Source organism: Rhinoraja longicauda, chromosome 9, assembly GCF_053455715.1.
Source record: "Rhinoraja longicauda isolate Sanriku21f chromosome 9, sRhiLon1.1, whole genome shotgun sequence".
NCBI classification, from domain to species: domain Eukaryota; kingdom Metazoa; phylum Chordata; class Chondrichthyes; order Rajiformes; family Arhynchobatidae; genus Rhinoraja; species Rhinoraja longicauda.
Window position 1 is genome coordinate 7,530,226 of NC_135961.1, and position 22,875 is coordinate 7,553,100.

Genomic DNA, 22,875 nt, shown 5'->3' on the forward strand with positions numbered 1-22,875 from the left:
GAAGGTACGCTGATCTAACACACTTATAAATTCACCTGCCAACTCAATTAACTTGTCCATGGTAAGTCTTTCAGCTACATCTGTTTTGGCTTCATCACTCTCATTGGTTTTTAATCAGGATTCAGAGCAATATCAATAATTTTAGTCGGTACAGGTGTTTCTTTGCCGACATTCATCCACCCAGCCAGATTTTCCTCATTAAAATCCCTTGCAGCAGGTCCCGTAAAACTGTTTGCATACTCAGTTCAATTCAGTTCACTTTCGTTTATTGTCGCGTATACTGAGGTACAGTGAAACGCTTTTGTTGCGTGCTAACCAGCCATTTTTACAATCGAGCCATTCACAGTGTACAAATACATGATAAGGGAATAATGTTTAGTGCAAGATAAAGCTGGTATAGTCCGATCAAAGTTAGTCCAAGGGTCACCAATGAGGTAGATAGTAGTTCAGAACTGCTCTCTGGTTGTGCTAGGATGGTTCAGTTGCCTGATAACAGCTGGAAGAAACTGTCCCTGAATCTGGAGGTGTGCGTTTTCACACTTCTATACCTTTTACCCAATGGGAGAGGGGAGAAGAGGGAGTGGCCAGGGTGCGACTCGTCCTTGATTATGCTGCTGGCCTTGACGAGGCAGCGTGAGGTGTAAATTGAGTCAACGGAAGGGAGATTGGTTTGTGTGATGCTCTGGGCGATGTCCACAATTCTCTGCAATTTTTTTAAGGTCTTTGATGGAGCTGTTCCCCAAAACAAGAAATTGTACATTCTGATGAAATGGTTTCCACGGCACATGTGTAGAAGTTGGTGAGGGTTGTTGGGGACATGCCGAACTTCCTAAGCCTTCTATGGAAGTAGAGGCGTGATATGTTTTCTTGGTGGTTTCTTCAACATGGATGGTCCAGGAGAAGCTGTTGGTGATATTTACTTCTAGGAATTTGAAGTTTTCAACCATCTCAACTTCGGCACCATCAATGCAAGTGTACCACTTCGCTTCCTTAAGTCGATCACTATCTCCTTTGTCGTGCTGACATTGAGAGAAAGGTTGTTTGTCTCGTCACCAGGTCATGAGGTTCTCAATCTCCTCCCTGTACTCCGTCTCATCATTATTTGATATCCGGTCCACAATGGTGGTGTTGCCTGTGAATTTGTAAATGGAGTTGGATTTGTCCATGGCTACTCAGTTGTGGGTGTACAAGGAGTAAAGAAGGGGGCTGAGAACGCAGCCTTGTGGAGCATCAGTGTTGAGGATTATCGTGGAGGATTATTTGTCCCCTATCCTCACTGATTGGGGTCTGTTGGTCGGGAAGTCGAGGATCTAGTTGCAGAGATGAGTGCTGATTCCAAGTCCCGCGAGTTTGGTGATGAGCGTGGATGGTATGATGGTGTTAAAGGCAGAGCTGTCGTCTACGAAGAGGAGTCTGATGTAGGTGTCTCTCCTATCCAGGTGTTCCAGGGATGAGAGTAGGGCCAGGGCAATGGTATCGGCTGTGGACCTGTTGTGGCGGTAGGTGAACTCACCTGCAGTGGGTCAAAGCTGCTTGGTAGACTGGATTTAATGCGTTTCATAATTAGCCTTTCAAAACATTTCATTATGGTGGATGTCAAGACCACTTGATGGTAGTCGCTTAGGCATGACATCTGGCTTTTCTTTGGCACCGGGGTGATGGCGGCCTTCTTGAAGCGGGTGGGCACCTCAGAACAGAGTATGGAGAGATTAAAGATGTCTGCAAATACCTGGGCCATGCAGCGACCTAGGACAAGGCCAGGAACTCCGTCTGGCCCAGTTGTTTTCCATGGGTTCACCCTCAGGAAGACCAATCTAATCTCTGCAACAGACACTGGAGAGAGGCACATTGGTGTCTGAAGGGCCAGGTGTCATCGCCCTTTTGGCCTTCTGCTCGATGCGAGTATAGAAAGTATTCCACTCATCGGGTAGGATCGGACTATCGCCAATGCCGTTGCCTGACCCCGCTTTGTAGCCAGTGATCTTATTCAGACCTTGCCACGTTCTCCGTGTGTCTGAATGATTATACTGGGACTCGCGTTTGTCCTGGTATTGTCTCTTGGCATCCTTGATGGCTTTGCAGGGATCATACTGCTCGGGATAGTCTGACTTGTATGCAGCGGACCTGGCTTTACCCTGTGAATGTACCTCACGGTTTATCCACTCGGATTGTCTTCGTGGGCACTTGCTGGTGAAGTTAGTCACGGCAGTGACGTACTCATCCAGGTTTACTGCGGAATCCCTGAACATGGACGTACGGGTATGTAGGTTAATTTGACTGGGTAAATGTAAAAAAATTGTCCCTAGTGTGTGTAGGATAGTGTTAATGTGCAGGGATCACTGGGCGGCGCGGACTTGGTGGGCCGAAAAGGCCTGTTTCCGCGCTGTATATCATATCATATCATATATATACAGCCGGAAACAGGCCTTTTCGGCCCACCAAGTCCGTGCCGCCCAGCGATCCCCGTACACTAACACTATCCTACACCTACTAGGGACAATTTTTACATTTTCCCAGCCAATTAACCTACACACCTGTACGTCTTTGGAGTATATATATGATATGATATGATATGATGATATGGACCAGTCCACTGAGATGAGCTGGTAGTACTTTGGTAGTATGCTGTGAGGTTGGCTTGATTGAAATCTCCGCCTACAAAGATCAAGGCTTTGGGATGTTTTGTCTTGGGGCTATTGATCGTGGAGTACAGTTCGTTCAGAGCATGCTTGCTGTCTGCATGGGGGTTGGGATGTAGACTGGTGTAAGGATATGTAGGAAAGAACTGCAGATGCTGGTTTAAATCGAAGGTAGACACAAAATGCCGGAGTAACTCAGTGGGACAGGCAGCATCTCTGGAGAGAAGGATTGGGTGATGTTTTGGCTCGAGACCCTTCAGACTGATGTCAGGGGAGTGGACAGGACAGAGATAGAATTTAATCGGAGACAGTAAGACTGATGGGAGAACTGGTAAGGGGGAGGGGAAAGCAAGGGCTATTTGAAGTTAGAGAAGTCAATGTTCATACCGTTGTGGTGTGAGCAAAATATGAGGTGCTGTTCCTCCAATTTGCGCTGGGCCTCACTCTGACAATGGAGGACGCCCAGGGCAGAAAGGTCAGATTGGGAATGGGAGGGGGAAGCTAAAGTGCTGAGCCACCGGGAGATCAGGTAGGTTAAGGTGAACTGAGCGGAGGTGTTGAGCGAAATGATCGCCGAGCCAGCGCTTGGTCTCGCCGATGTAGAGAAGTTTACACCTGGAACAGCGGATACAGTGGACGAGGTTGGAGGAGGTGCAAGTGAACCCCTCCCTCACCTGAAAAGACTGTCGGGGCCCTTGGATGAAGTCGAGGGCGGAGGTAAAGGGACAGGTGTTGCATCTCCTGTGGTTGCAAGGGAAAGTACCTGGGGAGGGGGTGGTTTGGGTGGGAAGGGACGAGTTGACCAGGGAGTTGCGAAGGGAGCGGTCTCTGCGAAAAGCAGAAGGGGGTGGAGATGGGAAGATGTGGCCAGTGGTGGGATCCCGTTGGAGTGTTGGAGGATTATATGCTTTATGTGACGGCTGATGGGGTGGAAGGTGAGGACAAGGGAGACTCTGTCCATGTGGCGAATGGGGGGAGGGGGAGCAAGAGCGGAGCTGCGGGATATTGAGTTGACCTTATGAGAGCCTCGTCTGTAATGGAAGAGGAGAACCCCCGTTTCCTAAAGGATGAGGACATCTCCCATGATCTAGTATGGAATACCTTATCCTGGGCGCAGATGCGGCATAGACGGAGGAATTGGGAGTAGGGGATAGAATCTTTACAGGAAGCAGGGTGGGAAGAAGTGCAGTCTAGATAGCTGTGGGAGTCAGTGGGTTTGTAGTAGATGTCGGTCAATAGTCTGTCTCCTGTGATGGAGACGGTGAGATCCAGAAATGGTAGGGAGATGTCGGAGATGGTCCAAGTGAATTTGAGAGCAGGATGGAAATTAGTCGTGAAGTTGATGAAGTCAGTGAGTTCTGCATGGGTGCAGGAGGCAGCACCGATGCAGTGGTCAATGTAGCGGAGGTAGTGTTCGGGGATGGGGCCAGTGTACTTCTGGAACAGGGATTGTTCGACGTACCCTACAAAGAGGCAGGCATAGCTGGGTCCCATGTGGGTGACCATAGCTACGCCTTGGATTTGGAGGAAGTGGGGGGAGTCGAAGGAGACGTTGTTGAGGGTGGGGGCCAGCCAGGGGCGTATCTATGGAAATTAGCACCTATGGCAGGCACTGAAATTGTGCCCCTGTCTAAACATCTGACCCCCATCTTTTAGATAACTTTACCATAATATCAGCTCAAAAATACAAGTCAAGCTCGTTAATTTTTTAATTAACAAATTATGACGCTACATGAAAATTATAACTGCACGTCCCTTGCTTTCACTCATGCCAATTGGTCTATGATGCGATCAAAGTCGTTTTTTTCAGCTTCTTCTCTTTTACATTCAGCAGAGCGAGATCACAGAGTCTGCCTTGACCCATGGAGGCTCTCAAATACGAATGTATTTCGTTTTAACTTGCTGAATGATCTCTCACAACTGGCGATAGAAACTGCGATGGTCAGCATTATCTGAATAGCAATGTGAGGATTGGGGGAGACACTCTCATCTCCATACTGAACAATAAATTCGAGAATTTATTCACAAAATGCTGGAGTAACTCAGCAGGTCAGGCAGCATCTCAGAAGAGAAGGAATGGGCGACGTTTCGGGTCGAGACCCTTCTTCAGACCCTTCTTCTGAAGAAGGGTCTCGACCCAAAACCTCGCCCATTCTTTCTCTCCTGGGATGCTGCCTGACCCGCTGAGTTACTCCAGCGTTTTGTGAATAAATACCTTCGATTTGTACCAGCATCTGCAGTTATTTTCTTACAATGAATTCGAGAAGCTCTTCAGGTCTTGAAGTTTTCATGTTGGCCTGCCTTGATAGCAACATTCTGCAATCCAAAATTTCTTGATATACTGTAGCTGCTGTCCATCAACATCAGAGCTGTACAATTCCCCCAAATTTGTGCAGTTTTGGTCGTTTCTGTCGGCACCGTCACACAGTCCCTCGATGTCGAGAAGGAACCCAAACTTGGCGTCAGTGTCGTGCAAACGAGCAAGCCTTTGGTCCATTTCTCTGTGAAGACGGTCGAGTGTTCCCTTCATGATTCTTTCCATTTCCTCCTTAGCTGTCACCCCAGCGTCTCTTGAGTTCTCATCAGCCGTTCGTCTCTAACGTCTCAATATTCCATCCTTGACAGAGACCGAGCCCTTCGTCGAGTGACTCACTGAACAACACTTCCCTTCCATCAGCAAAATGATCTCGGAGGGCTTTCAAATCCCAGGCAGCATCATGGAAGTTCATGCTCGGATCCTGCGGCCTCTTTTGAATACGGTCAATCTCGAATGAGTACTTTTGTTCCAAAATCCTAGCAAAGTCAGAAAATCGTAACTCAGCATGCGGTTGTACAGCTGCCTTGCGTCACGTCATGTATCACTGGTCCCGTTTTCATTGCCTATAATGTCCTGAAGAACTTGAAGCATCTCCTCAAGGTACTTGTTGACGGGCTTCACGGCTTCGGTGCTTGCACTCCACCTGGTATCGGACTCCGACTTAACGACCACAGGCACGGCGTTTTTGAGTTTTTCCCAGCGCTCTGTTGGACGAGAGAAAAACACGTAGAGAGCTTCGATGGTTCCAAAAATTGTGGCCATCAGTGTATCCTGTTTGGCTGCACGTGCTCCCACCAAGTTGAGTAAGTGATTGTCGCAGTTCACAAACACTGCCAGCTTGTGTTTCTCACTTATTCTTTGATAAACACCACTTCTGTGTCCAGCCATCACAGCATCGTTGTCATAGCACTGTGACCGACAATCTTGTAGCTCCATTTCGTCCTTTTCCAGCTGTTTCTTTCTTTTCAAATCTTTTTTATTAAATTTCAAAAAATGATAAGCATAACAGTGATATTGATACATAAGGATCAGGATTACATTAACAACAAATGTAGACAATAGACAATAGGTGCAGGAGGAGGCCATTCAGCCCTTCGAGCCAGCACCGCCATTCAATGTGATCATGGCTGATCATTCTCAATCAGTACCCCGTTCCTGCCTTCTCCCCATACGCCCTGACTCCGCCATCCTTAAGAGCTCTATCTAGCTCTCTCTTGAATGCATTCAGAGAATTGGCCTCCACTGCCTTCTGAGGCAGAGAATTCCACAGATTCACAACTCTCTGACTGAAAAAGTTTTTCCTCATCTCAGTTCTAAATGGCCTACCCCTTATTCTTAAACTGTGGCCGCTTGTTCTGGACTCCCCCAACATTGGGAACATGTTTCCTGCCTCTAACGTGTCCAACCGCTTAATAATCATACATTTCAATAAGATCTCCTCTCATCCTTCTAAATTCTAGTGTATACAAGCCTAGACGCTCCTGTCTTTCAACATACGACAGTCCCGCCATTCCGGGAATTAACCTAGTAAACCTATGCTGCACGCCCTCAATAGCAAGAATATCCTTCCTCAAATTTGGAGCAGATAGGGTATAGATCTCCCAGTCTCTATGTAATTATAGATAAAAGAAAAGAGAACATATATTTTTTAAAAAGATGAAAAGAAAAATAATAAATTAACCCCCTAAACTAAAATAAGCACAAAAAAAAACAACAAAAAAAACATAATCTGGGCTGCAAAAAAAATTCAACAGTTTAGACCCCTGTTTGTCGTTAAATCTGTTCCACCAAATAAAGGTAAAAAATTATTATAACGGCTGGAGAGGGAACAACTTGTATCGTGTGAAAATATTGAATAAAGCTTCCCCAAGTCCTATCAAATTTAACCGAGGGTTCAACAATATCACTCCTAATTTTTTCTAAATTTAAACATGATATCGTTTCAGAATACCAATGGAGTGTGATAGGAGGATTAGAATTTTTACCATTTAAATAAAATAGATCTTCTGGCAATTAATGTAGTAAAAGCAATCAACCGACGGGCTGAAAGGGACAGATGAATAGAATCTAACATCGGTAGCCCAAACATTGCAGTGATAGGATGAGGTTGTAAATCAATACCTAAAACTACAGAAATTATATCAAAAATATATTTCCAATATTTTTTCAAAAGTGGGCGAGACCAAAACATATGAGTCAGCGAAGCCACCTCAGAATTACATCTATCACAAGTAGGATTTATATGTCCATAAAAACGCGCTAACTTATCTTTTGACATATGTGCTCTGTGAAGCACCTTAAATTGTATCAGAGCGTGTCTTGCACACATTGAAGAGGTACTGACTAATTGAAGAATCCTCTCCCATTTATCTATAGGTAAAGAAATTTGAAGTTCTCTTTCGCAATCAATCTTAATTTTAGCAGATGTACCTACTTGTAATTTCAAAATCAACTCATAGATAGTCGATATTAAACCTTTCTGATAAGGATTCAAGTGTAAATTGTTTTCTGTAATTTCAGTTGGATGTGATAACAGAAAAGAGGGTAAAGTAGCCTTCAAAAAATGTCTAATTTGTAAATACCTATAAAAATGTGAATTAGGCAAATTATATTTATTGGACAGTTGTTCAAAAGCCATAAAACAACCGTCTAAAAACAAATCACAAAAAAAGATACTGCTTCAAGCTGTCTTCAACCAAGTTCTCAGCATCCTTCTGGCTAATCTGGATAAAAACAAGGAAGGACTCTCTAACACGGACTGTTTTCCTCTCAAAATCAACTTCCACTTACCTCACTACTTCTGACATCTGCTCACGGTGTGCCTAATCAGGAGTCGGGTGGAACATGAGACTATAGTACTTGGCTTTACGAATGCTTCTCAGTGAACTCTGGCGAAACGTGGATGCCATCGTGTGGATGAATTCGTTCTGGACACCCGGTGCAAGATAAGACGTGGATCCAGGGTGACTTTCCACATGGGTGAGGTGTTCCTTCATGACGGGATCAAAGATGGCCAGTAGTTTCAGTAAGCCAAGGAAATTTCCCGCATTGGAGTCATCGTCTAGCTGAAGTGCCTCCCCGTGTCCTCGCAAAGCCAGGTTCTGAGTCGCAAGGAATTTTATGCAGTGAAGGATTCTCGTCAAGATATCCCGCCACTTCTGCTTTTCCTTCTCAATCTGTGACTGAAGTGCCGCCTCAATAACTCCTCTGTTTCCAGCTAAATTTCTTTCCATTTCGACTGTGTGAAGCACTCCAGATGATTTTTCTTGAACACTAATCCTTTCAGGTGCTTTACACTGGGTTGAATCCACTTTCCTGCTCCAATGAGGATTGAGGGTCTGACCGGGAATAGAGAAGACAACAGATACAAAATGCCACCTGAGGGGAATAGACCAGCCATGTGCCAGTCACTCCCTCACCACCACCATTTCCCAATTTCCTCTTGAACCAAGTTTTGTTCATTGAGCCGTCATTTGTTGGTAGGAAAGGCCCCCTCACTGTTCTGGAGATACTTCGAACCCAGCTTTATTATTTCTGTTCTCAACGCGTTAGGCAGAATCGCTTTTCCAGTATCCTTGTCGAACTTCAGAAGTCCAATGTCGTGCTGTTCAATCACTTCTGGTATGACAGTTCGAGGCTTTTTGACACCATACAGTTCACTAGGTTCAGTGTTGTCGGGTTCAATCTCGTCAGGTAAAATCTCGCCAATGACCTCAACATCACCACCACCATCGTCTTCTCCTCCTGTCATGTCCACGTTCTCTGTGGAAGCCTCACTCTTAATCTCGTCATACTCGAACTTATCTGACTTGACTTCCTCCTCAGCTTGTGACTCATTTGTGCCTGATCCACCTTCAGATTCTAACAAACTTGTAGCAGGTGCAGGCAACCCCATGGAACGTGTCGAACTACTTGTTCGTGACAGGGCGTGAAGGACCTCCTTGGCTTCTTGGCTTCCTCTGCCTCCAACTTTCATTTCTTCCGTCCTTCAGCTCCACTTTCCTTCTTCATGAAGAAATGTTTCATGGTCTTCTTACACAATGCTCAATAGATTTTGCACAAAATTCTAGATTACCTCCCTAGTTTGCATGGGAGAATGGTCTCCCACGTAAACTACGCGCCAGGGCGGCACGGTGGCGCAGTGGTAGAGTTGCTGCCTCACAGCGAATGCAGCGCCGGAGACTCAGGTTCGATCCTGACTACGGGCGCCGGAGTTTGCACGTTCTCCCCGTGACCTGCGTGAGTTTTCTCCGAGATCTTCGGTTTCCTCCCACACTCCAAAGACGTACAGGTATGTAGGTTAATTGACTGAGTAAATGTAAAAATTGTCCCGAGTGTGTGTAGGATAGTGTTAATGTGCGGGGATCGCTGGGCGGCGCGGACTCGGTGGGCCGAAGGGCCTGTTTCCGCGCTGTATTTCTAAATCTAAAAAAAAAGTCTTGCTGCCAGTTGGCATTGAGCAGTGATACTGTGAAGTATGTGGTCATGTAGCACCCAGCACTGTATTTTTACCTAATACTTTATATAAGTAGTTTAACAATCTGGCCATCCTAGTGCTTCTCACTCATGGTAATCAAAGACAGATCATACGTCTGAAGAAAATTATTTTTTCACTATCCGAGGGTGGCTTGTTTGACTTTAATAGAAACTGCTCTGTGCCCCCCCCTTCAAGTGGCGCCCAGGGCACGTGCCACACCTGCCATACCCTAGATACACCACTGGGACCAGCTCTGCTAGGCGGGGGAGAGTATTAGTTGACGGAAATTAGCTGGTTCTGCGGTCAAGGAAGAAACGGAGGGCTTCAAGACCTTCCTGGTGGGGGATGGAGGTGTAGAGTGACTGGACATCCATGGTAAAGATGAGGGAGTGGGGGCCTGGAAAACGGAAGTTGTTGTAGAGACGTGTGAGGTAGCGAGGGATGATAGGATGGAGTCGAGGAAGGTGGAAATTAATCCAGTGGGACATGAACAAGCAGAAACAATGGGTCTGCCGGGACAGTTCTGTTTGTGGATTTTGGGGAGAAGATAAAATCGGGCCGTGCGGGGCTGGGGAATGATAATAATAATAATAATAATAATCCATTTATTTTATATAGCGCCTTATCGCATGCTCAAAGCGCTTTACAAAAACAATTAACATAGAAACAAACAGACAAATTATCCTGACGGAAAAGCGGCGAATACTCAACGCCAGCGTCCTCTCACGTCAGGGTCCGGCAGTCGACATTAAAAAGCACAAGACACACAGATATAATTTTTTACACAAAACAGCCATCACAGTGATTGCTCTAGGCACACCCTCACTGTGATGGAAGGCAAAGTCTTATCTCCTCCTCATTCTTCTCCCGTGGTGCCACGAGGTGATCGAGGCTCCCAACTTTTTGAAGCCCCCACCGGGCGATGGAAAGTCCCAGGGCCGAGCCGAGCGGGCCGATGAAAGTCCTGAGCCCCCACCGGGCGATGGAAAGTGCTGCGGCCGAGCCACGCAGGACGATGAAGGACCTGAGCCCCCACCGGGCGATGGAAAGTCCCAGGCCCGAGCCGAGCAGGCCGATGAAAGTCCTGAGCCCCCACCGGGCGATGGAAAGTGCCGCGGCCAGGCCACGCAGGACGATGAAGGGCCTGCGAGCGGGTTGATCGTACCTCGCACTTCGGGGCGGTCGAAGCTGCTACGGCTGGAGCTCCCAAAAACCGGTCGCCAGCCAGGGACCTGCGAACTCCCGATGTTGTTGCGGTCTGCAGGGCCCACGGCCGAAGCCTCCGAGATGGTAAGTCCAGGCCCTGCGACCGGAGTCTTTGAGGTCGATCCCAGCTGGAGGCCGCCGACTCCAAAATGTTAGGCCGTAGCGCGAACGGAGATACGACACGGTAAAGGTCGCATCTCCGTTGAGGAGGAGATTTGAAAAAAGGTTTCCCCCAACCCCCCCACCACCCCCCCACATACACAGAGTTAAAAATAAAACAAAACGTGCATTTAGCAACGACAATGACAAAAAAACAACAAAAAAAACAGAGAGACTGCCGGTGAGCCACAGCTGCAGAACACAGCCATGCCCCTATTATTTCTTTAGAGGGCAAAGAGCCGGAGGCTTTAGAGGGCAAAGAGCCGGATGTAATAACGTCAGAAATGGTGTGATGATATTAATTTCTGGTGCTTGTCTGTGGGGTCATGGTCCAAGGATAAGTAGGAGGAGGTGCCTGAGAGTTGTCGCCTAGCCTCAGCCCGGTCAGCGCGCCAGACTACCACGGCACCTCCCATGTTGGAGGGTTTGATTATCAAGTCGGGGTTGCTGCAGAGTGAGCGGAGGGCTGTACATTTAGCGGGGAAGAGGTTAGCGTAAGTCAGGGAAGTGGAAACGTCGAGGCGGTTGGAAATGAAAAGGTCGAAAGAAGGTAGAGGGCTGTCCGGGGGAGTCCAAGAGGAAGGGGGTCCGGTGGAGATGGAAGAAGGGATCATCACTGGGTGGTGAGAACTCCTTCCCAGAGAAAAAGGCACGGAGGCAATGGAAGAAGAGCTCAATGTAGTGGCGGACCCGGAACTCGTTGAGATGGGGGCAGAGGGGAGCAAAGGTGAGGCCTCTGCTGAGGACCGACCGTTCTGTATCAGAAATGGGAAGGTCGGAACACACGCCAAGGGTGGGGGTTGGGATCGGAGGAAGGCAGGTGAGTAGATGGAGGCCAAGGCGATGTCTGGTGGGGGGATGGTGGGTGTTCAGAGAGGAGGGGGGCCATGAGGATTATTGCATGGGTGGGGAGTAGCTGAGGCCACCTGGTTAAAAGGGGAAGGGGAAGAACCAGTGGAACCCCCACTGAGGTGCCCTGTAGGGGGGGGGGGAGCAGTGGAACCCCCACTGAGGTGCCCTGTAGGGGGGGGGGGGGGGGAGCAGTGGAACCCCCACTGAGGTGCCCTGTAGGGGGGGGGGGGGGGGAGCAGTGGAACCCAGCAGAGTCAGGCCACGTGGTGTTGGAGTTTGTATCGTGGAGACTAGGCCTGGTGCTGAGCCTCGGACTCGGGTAAGGCTACGGCTGAGCCTGCTGCTGGGCGGTGGGGAGGCGATGGTCGGCAGAGTTGCTGGTGGAGGCCCGTGAGGAACTGGAGTCCTGGTCACCGGGATGGCCGGGAAGGCGATGAGGGTCGGCGACAGCGGTGGGATTGGTGAAGGTCGGCGATCCCAGGGAGGTGGTGGGAGTCGGCGGTCGTGGTCCCGGGGAGTCGGGGAAGGTGGATGACGGCGGCAGCTTCGGTGGGATGGGCCGGGAAGGTGGTGGGTGTTGGTGCCGCTCCTCGTGGCAGCGATGGCGTCGCGGGGTCTCGGCCTCGTGGTGTTCGGGCAGGCCAGCGGCGGAGCCCCTGGCCTGCGGGCGGTCGAGTCGAGGAGTGTCGGTGGAGGGACCGGTCTGGAGGCGGGTGAAGCTTGTGATCCTTGGTAGAGTCTAGGTCGGCGAGGAAGCGTTCGTTGAGGGCGTGGATCCGGCGTTGAATGAAGTGCAGTTGGAGCCCGTTGCAGGTGTGGGTGAGTGAGGCCCGGCGCTGCAGGAGAGTCAGAGCAAGGGCCTGCTGGTGCCGGCGCATCGCAGCCAGTGCAGAGCGCAGGGCACGGGAGGACAACTGTGGTGGAAAATGGCAGGTCGACTGTCGGAGCCTATAGTCCGGGTTGGGTCTGAACAGGGATGTCTGGAACCGGAGCTGGAATCCACGAGGTAGAAGATGGAGGTGCAGGCAAGCGCCGAGAAAGCACACGTCAGGATAGCTGCGATTAATTCCCTCGGCAGGTAGTAAGGACGGCACTTCAAGCAACTCGTGAACATCTAATTTCTCTTTTGATACATTACATCCTGTAAAGTAATTGTCAACACTTTCACCCGGTGAATCATCGAACATCAAGGCAGGCCACAAATGATGCCAGCATTTCTTTGGTGTTGTCGTTTGCACCTTCTCCCAGACACTAGCAGTGAACCAAAGCATGTTTTTCATGTTGTATTCTTCAATAAATGTCTCTACAGGCTTGCCAGCTTCCTGAAAAGTGAACGATACAGAGCCTTCATAGAGCATTGGTCTTGGGGGGTGGATAAGGGATGACAATAGACAATAGGTGCAGGAGGAGGCCATTCGGCCCTTCGATGTGATCATGGCTGATCATTCTCAATCAGCACCCCGTTCCTGCCTTCTCCCCATACCCCCTGACTCCGCTATCCTTAAGAGCTCTATCTAGCTCTCTCTTGAATGCATTCAGAGAATTGGCCTCCACTGCCTTCTGAAGCAGAGAATTCCACAGATTCATAACTCTCTAGCTGAAAAAGTTTTTCCTCATCTCAGTTCTAAATGGCCTACCCCTTATTCTTAAACTGTGGCCCCTTGTTCTGGACTCCCCCACAACATTGGGAACATGTTTCCTGCCTCTAACGTGTCCAACCCCTTAATAATCTTATACGTTTCGATAAGATCTTTCATCCTTCTAAATTCCAGTGTATACAAGCCTAGTCGCTCCAGTCTTTCAACATATAACAGTCCCGCCATTTCGGGAATTAACCTAGTAAACCTACGCTGCACGCCCTCAATAGCAAGAATATCCTTCCTCAAATTTGGAGACCAAAACTGCACACAGTACTCCAGGTGAGGTCTCCCCTGTACAACTGCAGAAGGACCTCTTTGCTCCTATACTCAACTCCTCTTGTTATCAAGGCCAACATTCCATTGGCTTTCTTCACTGCCTGCTGTACCTGCATGCTTCCTTTCAGTGACTGATGCACTAGGACACCCAGATCTCGTTGTACGTCCCCTGTTCTTAACTTGACACCATTCAGATAATACTCTGCTTCCTATTCTTACCACCAAAGTGGATAACCTCACACTTATCCATATTAAACTGCATCTGCCATGCATCCGCCCACTCACACAGCCTGTCCAAGTCACCCTGCAACCTCATAGCATCTTCCTCACAGTTCACACTGCCACCCAACTTTGTGTCATCTGCAAATTTGCTAATGGTACTTTTAATCCCTTGTACACTTGGTGAATACACTGCATGAACATTTTCCTTGCACAGGAGTTTAGCTCTGTGGTGAGCTGTACAGTTGTCAAGAAGAAGAATGTCGCAATCTTCTGGCAGTCCGACAGATGTGCGGTGTGCTCGGACTTTGGGCACAAAATACTTTCCAAACCATTTGAAGGTTAAAAAGTTAAGCATTGTAAAATATTTACTGAAGGTTTTGGCATCCGAAAGTTCGTCAAACAATAATTCTGGCTTGAAATCCTATCAAAATAATTTTTTTGTCAGATTTAACCAAAAATATATATTTTGATGTTTTACCAATCGCGGAGGTAATCGAGCCACTTTTAATTGTGCATTATGTTACAGGGGCATTTATTTATTTCCTACCACCAGTGGTTTACATTTGTATGTTCCTGGTGCGTTTGAGCATGGTGGGATGGTAACTCTGCTTAGATTGTTTGAATCCTCTCTCCATCCTCTGCCGTTGGTGTCCTTTGCAGCATAGATTGCCAACATAAGGCAGTTTCTTCTGCTTCATAGACTTCCTCGGGAAGGAGGTGCTTGTCAGCCACGACTTGGCAAATTCATCCACATGCTCACAGCTCCTTCGTGGTCTGCAGGCAGTTTTCCACCACACACTTTACTCATGGCAATTCCAAAGGTTTCGAAGGTCTTTTATTGTCACCTGTACCAATCAAGGCACAGTGACATTCGTATTCCTTATCCATTGATGCTTGTCAAACCTTTGAAGCCATCCTTCACTATAGTCACACTCGTGTTCCAGTTTAAGTTCTTCATGGAACAACGTGGCCTGTTCTATTAACATGCTACCTAACATGTCCACTCCATCACACCAAAGTCGTGGAAACTGTTCCATCGTCACTCGATCATTCTCAGTACTCTTACCATTTTCTATAGTTTTTTCTAACGCTTATTGGAATCAACGTCTGTGAAGAATCTCATCATTTTCTCTCTTTGCTGCCTTATTACGTAAACAGTTGACAAACCAATACCCCGGGCATTGCACAGTTTCCGCGTGGAAACACCACTGAGTTGTTTCAGTTCTACGGTAGCGCAGCGGTAGAGTTGCTGCTTTACAGCGAATGCAGCGCCGGAGACTCAGGTTCGATCCTGACTACGGGTGTTGCACTGTAAGGAGTTTGTACGTTCTCCCCGTGACCTGCAAACCTCCGAGATCTTCGGTTTCCTCCCACACTCCAAAGACGTACAGGTAGGTAGGTTAATTGGCTGGGTAAATGTAAAAATTGTCCCTAGTGGGTGTAGGATAGTGTTAATGTACGGAGATCGCTGGGCGGCACGGACTTGGAGGGCCGAAAAGGCCTGTTTCCGGCTGTATATATATGATATGACATGATATGATATATTGACATGGACTTGTGCTTACACTTGACACCATGACCAGCGCATGGACCTTGCTTCGAAGCCTTAGCTAGGGTCAAATGTAGGCGACGGATTGCACAAAACAGGGATCACCACCAACAATTGCAGGTGTAAACAAATAACTCTTGGGACAGAAGGACAAGTGCCACACACAATGCCCAGGGAATTTCAAGTACGCTTGTCATTTGGTCTGGATTACGGGGTGGCACAGCAGTAGAGTTGCTGCCTTGCAGCGCCAGAGACCCGGGTTCGATCCCCACTATGGGTGCTGTCTGTACGGAGTTTGTACGTTCTCCCCATGACCGCGTGGGTTTTCTCTGAGTTCTTCGGTTTCCTCCCACACTCCAAAGACGTACAGGTTTGTAGGTTAATTGGCTTGGGTTTGTATACATGGTATTAGTGTAAATTATCCCTAGTGTGTAGGCTTGTGTTAGTGTGGGGACCGCTGGTTGGCACGAACTCGATGGGCCGAAGGGCCTGTTTCCGCACTGTATCTCTACACTAAACTAAACTAACGGAGGTGCCAGACCACCAGTTACCGGGCAAAGCGGTGGTGGACCCATATAATATTTGAAACATCTGTAAATGTAAGGCGAGTTGCTTAAATGAAACAGTAAAAGGATGAAAATAGTATAACTAATTTCTTCAACAAATTTTTAGATATTGGCAAATGTTACCTGAGGAAATGTAGCAAACATATTACAACAGCAACATTGCACAGAGAGTTGCTGCCTTACAGCGAATGGAGCACCGGAGACTCAGGTTCGATCCTGACTACGGGCGCCGTCTGTACGGAGTTTGTACGTTCTCCCCGTGACCTGCGTGGGCTTTCTCCGAGATCTTCGGTTTCCTCCCACACTCCAAAAGACGTACAGGTTTGTAGGTTAATTGGCTGGGCAAATGTAAAAATTGTCCCTAGTGTGTGTAGGATAGTGTTAATGTGCGGGGATCGCTGGGCGGCGCGGACCCGGTGGGCCGAAGGGCCTGTTTCTGCGCTGTATCTCTAAATCTAAATCTAAAAAAAAAAAATCTGTGACTGAGGGCAGGAGAAAAATATCAGTAACAACAAAAGGTTCAACTCTCCATTGTTGAAATATTTTCTCACGAGACGTGGTACTTTGTACTGTCGTAGTGCAATCGGTGTCTACTACGCATAAATTGTAGGTTTAATATTTTGCTTTGTAAAGAAAATTACTGCTTTTATTAACTGGCTGGAATTTTTGCTTGACCATGTCCTATTTGTAAATTAAACATTTTGATAATCTCTCTGCAGTTCTTATTTTCTGATTAAAATAAGATGTTTATACTCCAACTCAGAATTGATTCATTGCAAATAATGTGATTATTGTTTTACATGGTTTATACTGAGAATAGATTTTTTTTTGCAGGAGTAGGCCATTTGGCCCTCTGAGCCAGCCATTCAATATGATCATGGCTGATCATCCTAAATCAGTAGCCCGTTCCTGCTTTCTCCCCATAAACCTTGATCCTGTTAGCCCTAAGAGCTATATCTAACTCTCTCTTGAAAACATCCAGTGAATTGGCCTCCACTGCCTTCTGTGGCAGAAAATTCCACAGATTCACAACTGTCTGGATTAAAAAGTTTAACCTCATCACAGTCCTAAATGGCCTACCCCTTATTCTTAAACTGTGACCCCTGGTTCTGGACTCCCCCAACATCGGGACCATTTTTCATGCATCTAGCCTGTCCATCCCTTAAGAATTTTATATGTTTCTATAACATCCCCTCTCATCCTTCTAAATTCCAGTGAATATAAGCCCAGTAAGAATGATTTGAGGTTGCCTAATATTGTGTTCCATTCAACTGTTAAATTTATAACCTTCAGTTCAGTGCCAGTTTTTCAATTTGAATGTTGGAATTGCCAACTGATCTCAGCGGCTTTTAATTGTGTTTCACATATAGATGTTTAATTTTGAGATGCGGTGTGGAAACAGGCCATTCTGCCCATTGGCTCCGCACCGATCCCCGTACATTAACACTACCCTACACACACGACGGACAATTTTACATTTATTCCAAGCCAATTAACCGACGTCTTCGGAGTGTGGGAGGAAAACGAAGATCTCGGAGAAAACCAACGCGGTCACGGGGAGAACGTGCAAACTCAGTACAGACAGCACCCGTAGTCGGGGTGCAAGCCGGATTTCTGCCGCAGCAAGGCGGCAACTCTACTGCTGCGCCACCGTAATGCCCCATGAGTGCTTGAATAAAAGATTTTCTGAAGTTAGTAACTATTGAAGAAATTCAGACAAATCTATCGTGGTCTGTACTGCTGTCCTGTGCATTTCTACACATTGAATACTGCAGGAGTCCAAGAAGATGCAGCAGAACTAGAAACAGAACTTGTGTTGCATCCGAGCCACAATTTCTTACTCGGACCATTGCCATTTTTACCCAATTCAAACTTTTAATAACGCTGCCTGCTGCAATGTCACATTGGGTGGAATTATCCGACTAAAGAAATGAATACAATGAGATAAATTTCAAACAAATTTTATTTAAAAGATACAAAACAATAAAGTTAATGACAGTAATTATATGTTAAAGCATTTTGAACGTCAAAGTGAAAAACATTTCAGTGGTTGAGTGGGAAAGGGGAAAAACATGAGGTGCTTGTTGAGCATTGTTTTAAAAATACATACTGCCTATAAAGAGTAATTACAGGAAGCAATATTACAACTTTACATTCAAATTAACAAAAATCAGGGTTTCTAAGTTGAGAACTTTCCTTGTGAATAGTTAGGCTGACACAGTCATTACAAACTTTAAGGGAAGCCCCTTATACAAGTGCATTTGCAACTTTACAATCAAAATTCATAAAATCTAATTTTCTAATGAACGTCATTCTATCACTTTATTTGAGAACTTAAATCTAAAACTGGGAACTGATCACAATTAATCAAGATTAATACTAACCACAATCACATTGTTGACTACACTGTTAAAATGGTGATAGAAATGTAATATCTTTAAGGCTTATACAGTCAAACAATGGGATTTGGATAGTGACAGCAAGATAGCGCACAAAACAATCATGTATTGGTTTATTATGGTCATATTTTTTTCACTGCATCTCATTAAATATTACCATAATAAACCAATACAAGATTTTTGATATTTCAGTTTTGCTGATTTACAAATGTACGATTTTGTTAGTGCATACTCGTTTAAAGACAATTTGCCATAAATGACGCGGAGATAATTTGGACTCAAAATGCTGGAGTATCTGTCCTGCTAAGTTACTCCAGCATTTTGTGTATATCTTCGGTGTATCGTCTGCGGTTCCTTCCTACACAAAAGGTATTTCGATTTTGCTGGACAAATACACAAAAGTCTTTATTGAAGATTACATACCTGACATGAGAAACCTTCCATATGCAATGTTTAGTTTAAGTTTAGTTTAGCTTAGGGATACAGCGCGGAAATAGGCCCTTCGGCCCACCGAGTCTGCACCGACCAGCGATCCCTGCACATTAACACTATCCTACACATGCAAGGGACAATTTAAATTTTTATACCAAGCCAATTAACCTACAAACCTGTGTGTCTTTGGAGTGTGGGAGGAAACCCACGTAGGTCACGGGGAGAACATACAAACTCCGTACAGACAGCACCCATAGTCAGGATCGAACCCGGGTCTCTGGTGCTGTAAGGCAGTAGCTTTATCGCTGTGCCCGTGTGGTCCACAGTTTATGTGGAAAAATTTAATTACTTTGTGGCATGGAAAATTGCCCAAGCAGAAACTGTCTTGCGTTCTCCCAACACCACCATCAACTCCTGTCCCATGCCACTCCACCCAACACGGGTTTCTACAACTATCATTTCTGTTACCATTGCCACACCTTCCCCTTCACATAAAGGTCCTCTGGAGACCAGCAAGCACTCCGCTATCTCAACAGATAGCATCTGTGGGGGGAAATAAGTTAATGTTTCAGATCTGGAACTCTTTGCCAGAACTGGGAAGGGGGAACAAAGACAGTACAAGCAAGCAAGTGTGGAGGGGAGATTTAGAACAAAAAGTCTTTTTCTTAGGGTACGACCAACTGGGTCAATAGGTTCAGTTACCAGCATATTAAGCTTTCTCTGTGTAATATAAGTGGCAAAGCTCTGGTACGTGTTCAGCGGGCCAGACAATAAAAGTAGAATAAGAAAAACTGAGCCAACATGGCACAGGCAGAAATTCCCATTTCTGGTACAGGCTGAGAGAAAGTGAGCTACTTAATAGTTGGGGATGGCAACGTGCCCAGGTTGAAGGGGTGCTGCTCCACAAGTTTATATTGGGCAAGATTGTAACAGTGCAGGAGACAACAGACACACAGGTCAGAGTGGGAGTGCAATGTTTAACTAAAGTGGAGAGCTGGAATTTCAAGACCATGCCAAAGGGATCACCCAGTTTGGTTTTGGGTCCTCCAACTTACAAGGGTCCATATTGTGAACAAAGAACGCAGCACTCTTCATTGGATGAATTGCCAGTGGATCATAGCCTCACCTGCAAATATGGTTTGGATTCCGGAATAGTGTGAAGGGAAGAGGTGAAAGGACAGGTCTTGCATCTGCTTGTGAAATAACCGCCATCGTTGTTCCACCGTCTTCCCTGCTAGGGTCTCCTTCCAGTCAACTGGCCAGCTCCTCCCTCATGCCTCCATAGTCCCCTTTGTTCAACTGTAGTGCTGACATTTCCAATTTTCCCTTCTCGCTCTCAAATTGTAGATTTAAACTTATCATATTATGATTGAGAATCTATGCTATTAGCTGATATAGTTAATTAGTGATATTGATATTTTGTTGTAGTACTGTTTTAATACACAGCACTCACACAGTCATAACAAGAGGAGCAGGGGAGTAATTTAAGAACAAGAACCCCTACTCCTCTATACACTCCTTTTCATTCATAAAGGGACAAACACATTCCATTCCCAAGTATAACATTTCTGCCACAAGCATCCATCTTACTGCTTTCTACTGAAAATAAGCATTCATTTTATATTAGCTAAAACAACAAAAGAAACCATCTCAACTACAACAAAATATCAATATCTCTAATTAACTATATCACCTAATAGCATAGATTCTCATGATCACTACCTCCTAATGGCTATTTTACCTTGAGTTCCCTTATCAAATCGAGACAACTTCTTCAGACTCTTGACATTTCCTGTTTGGGCTGTTAACTACATTATTTACATCAATGAGTTTATTTCTGATGGTATAGGATCCCCTGAAAACCAGCATTCAATGGATCCCCAAATGGTTAGAAGATTGCTCTTAAAGAGAGGAACATGCCTTCGTAGTTTTCCCAACAGTAGGAGCATATCTCCACACAATTCAGGCCAAATTGAAGACCTGGTGAATAATACGAAAGATGTTTCTGCTCTCTCTTTTCAGAGAATTTAAGTAGGAGAAAAATATTCCTGCCAAATGAAAATACATGGGATTGTTTTCCCTTGCCAGTATTATTTTTCATTTTCAATTTGAAGTTTGGGCTGTCACTCTGTTTCAGATTTTCTCTCCTCTTTCTGGCCTCATCCCCTTCCTTTCCTTTCATTGTTGCTAGCTCTATTTCGACCCAAACCTGTATTTCCTACTGAAAGGTGTGACCAGCCAAATCTTGAACAACCCTCAGTATTTTAGTTTCTGAGATCACACGGACACTTTGCACCACCAAAATACTCTCATTCCCCATAGTTTGCTGAGAGAGGGGAGGTCCTCTCGTAACAAATGCTTAGAACATCATTGCCTCAATGGACACAGCAAAAGGTGAAATTTTATACATTCATATTCTGTAAAGTTCCAGTTAATTTGCTCTTATAATTATTATTACTGAAGAGCAAAATTTCTTTCATATGCTACGAGCCCCAGTACTTTGGGATCCGCATGTAAAGTTGCCCACAAAACTGCCATGACCACGATAAAAACTTCAAACATTTTGCTTATAATTATACAACCTCGGTTTCAATTATTATTTTTTTTTTTAAGTCAAATGATTAACCTCCATTCCTTGGAAACTGGGAGGCAGTTCGTGAGATACGCAATAATCCAAGTGCACACAATATCCAATATTGTCCACAAACCACGTGTTAGATTTTTAAGTCTGCTGGCATACTCTCGGACCTAGGTGGCTGTATCAAATCATTTTGTCTGTGACAAGCTTTATGATTCATCTGCCTGACAATTCTTTCAACAAATTGAACTTCATGGGCAAGGGTTATTGCAGGAGGGCAGATAGTGATATTGTGCATTTTCTAAAATAACGTGATGACGTGTGATTAACACACAAGTTAAAATGTTGCGTTGCGTCAATCATAAAATTAATGATCATTGATAAGAACAAAAATGAATCAACCAGATGTTAAAAATGAGACAAAGCATAAACCAGTTCTTTTGTACACTGCCACACGATATAAACAAATGACTTTGAGGAATGTATCTATATTCAATCCCCGCTGTAGATAGCAACTGGTTTTTCCAAGCGTTCGTTTTGAATTTGCTTGAAGTAGAAACATTCAATATCCCCAAAGGTTTCCATTATTTATGAACTCTTCTACATGTTCAGAGGTTATTGAAGTTATGCACTCATTCCCTTCAGCTCCATCAATACTGTATACATCACTTGCCATAAGGTCAGTTAACTGCGTGCCTCCATTAAAAGCCAGGTCCTTGTTCAAATCTCCAAAGACACCATTAACACGCATGCTAACAGGTATTTGCGAATTTTCTTGAGCAGTTTTGATGGCAGCGTTGTTTCCCATGGTATTATTTGCTAAATGGAAACTCTGAATGGAGTAAGATTGTTGCTGACTTGATGATTTCCAGAGATCCGGCATGGAGAAAGCTTGCTCGCAGTTTGTATTTACCAACTGCATCTCATTATGGTTCATGCAGTTATTGGAAAGCATCTGCATACCATTACGAGGTCTTTGGCTGACAATAGTGTCAGCACTGCTGAAAACACCAGGCTGTTGGATCTGTTGAGTTGCAATTCCATTGCCGTCAGTGTCATGTCTAAAACCCACCGAATGTGACACACAGTTCTGGGCAGGTGGTTCCAAACATTTCAGCACATCTTCATCAAGCACTGGTAATGCGTTACTATTTCGAGTTGGGTGAAGGTGCAAATTCATTTTGCAATCTGCAGGTATTTGAGGCCAGCTTTGAGCACCAGCTGTTGATATGGTCGCAGGTACTATTGTTGGCTGGCCAGACGAGAAGATCTGGTTTGAGCTTGCGGTGGCTGTGCTGTTAAAAATATTAGGATTTTGGTTCGTGCAATGCTGCTGTGGTGTTGATACTGCATGCATCTGTTGTAGTCCAGGAAATAGATTGTGAGGCTCTATGAAATGAGGAACCAAACTATTAATTATATGTGATGAGACATGTAATGGTATTACACCTTAATAGATCTATAGCGATTCAAGTGACAATAAGTTGAAACTGCTCAAATATCCAACATTTAATGGTTTAAAAATAAATTTCACTCCAAATGCACAGTACAAGTTTGCAGGTG

The 22,875-nt window shown here is 45.6% G+C and overlaps 1 protein-coding gene across 1 annotated transcript in view; it reads right to left on the reverse strand.

Annotated features, from left to right (window-relative positions):
- Positions 1 to 17,902: 17,902 nt before the first annotated feature.
- rel (v-rel avian reticuloendotheliosis viral oncogene homolog) overlaps positions 17,903 to 22,875 on the reverse strand; it is a 54,099-nt gene continuing 49,126 nt past the window's right edge. The window contains exon 11 of the mRNA XM_078404757.1: positions 17,903 to 22,701. Coding sequence (XP_078260883.1) covers positions 21,875 to 22,701 — 827 coding nt within the window. The 3' untranslated portion in view covers positions 17,903 to 21,874. The remainder of the gene's footprint in view (positions 22,702 to 22,875) is intronic.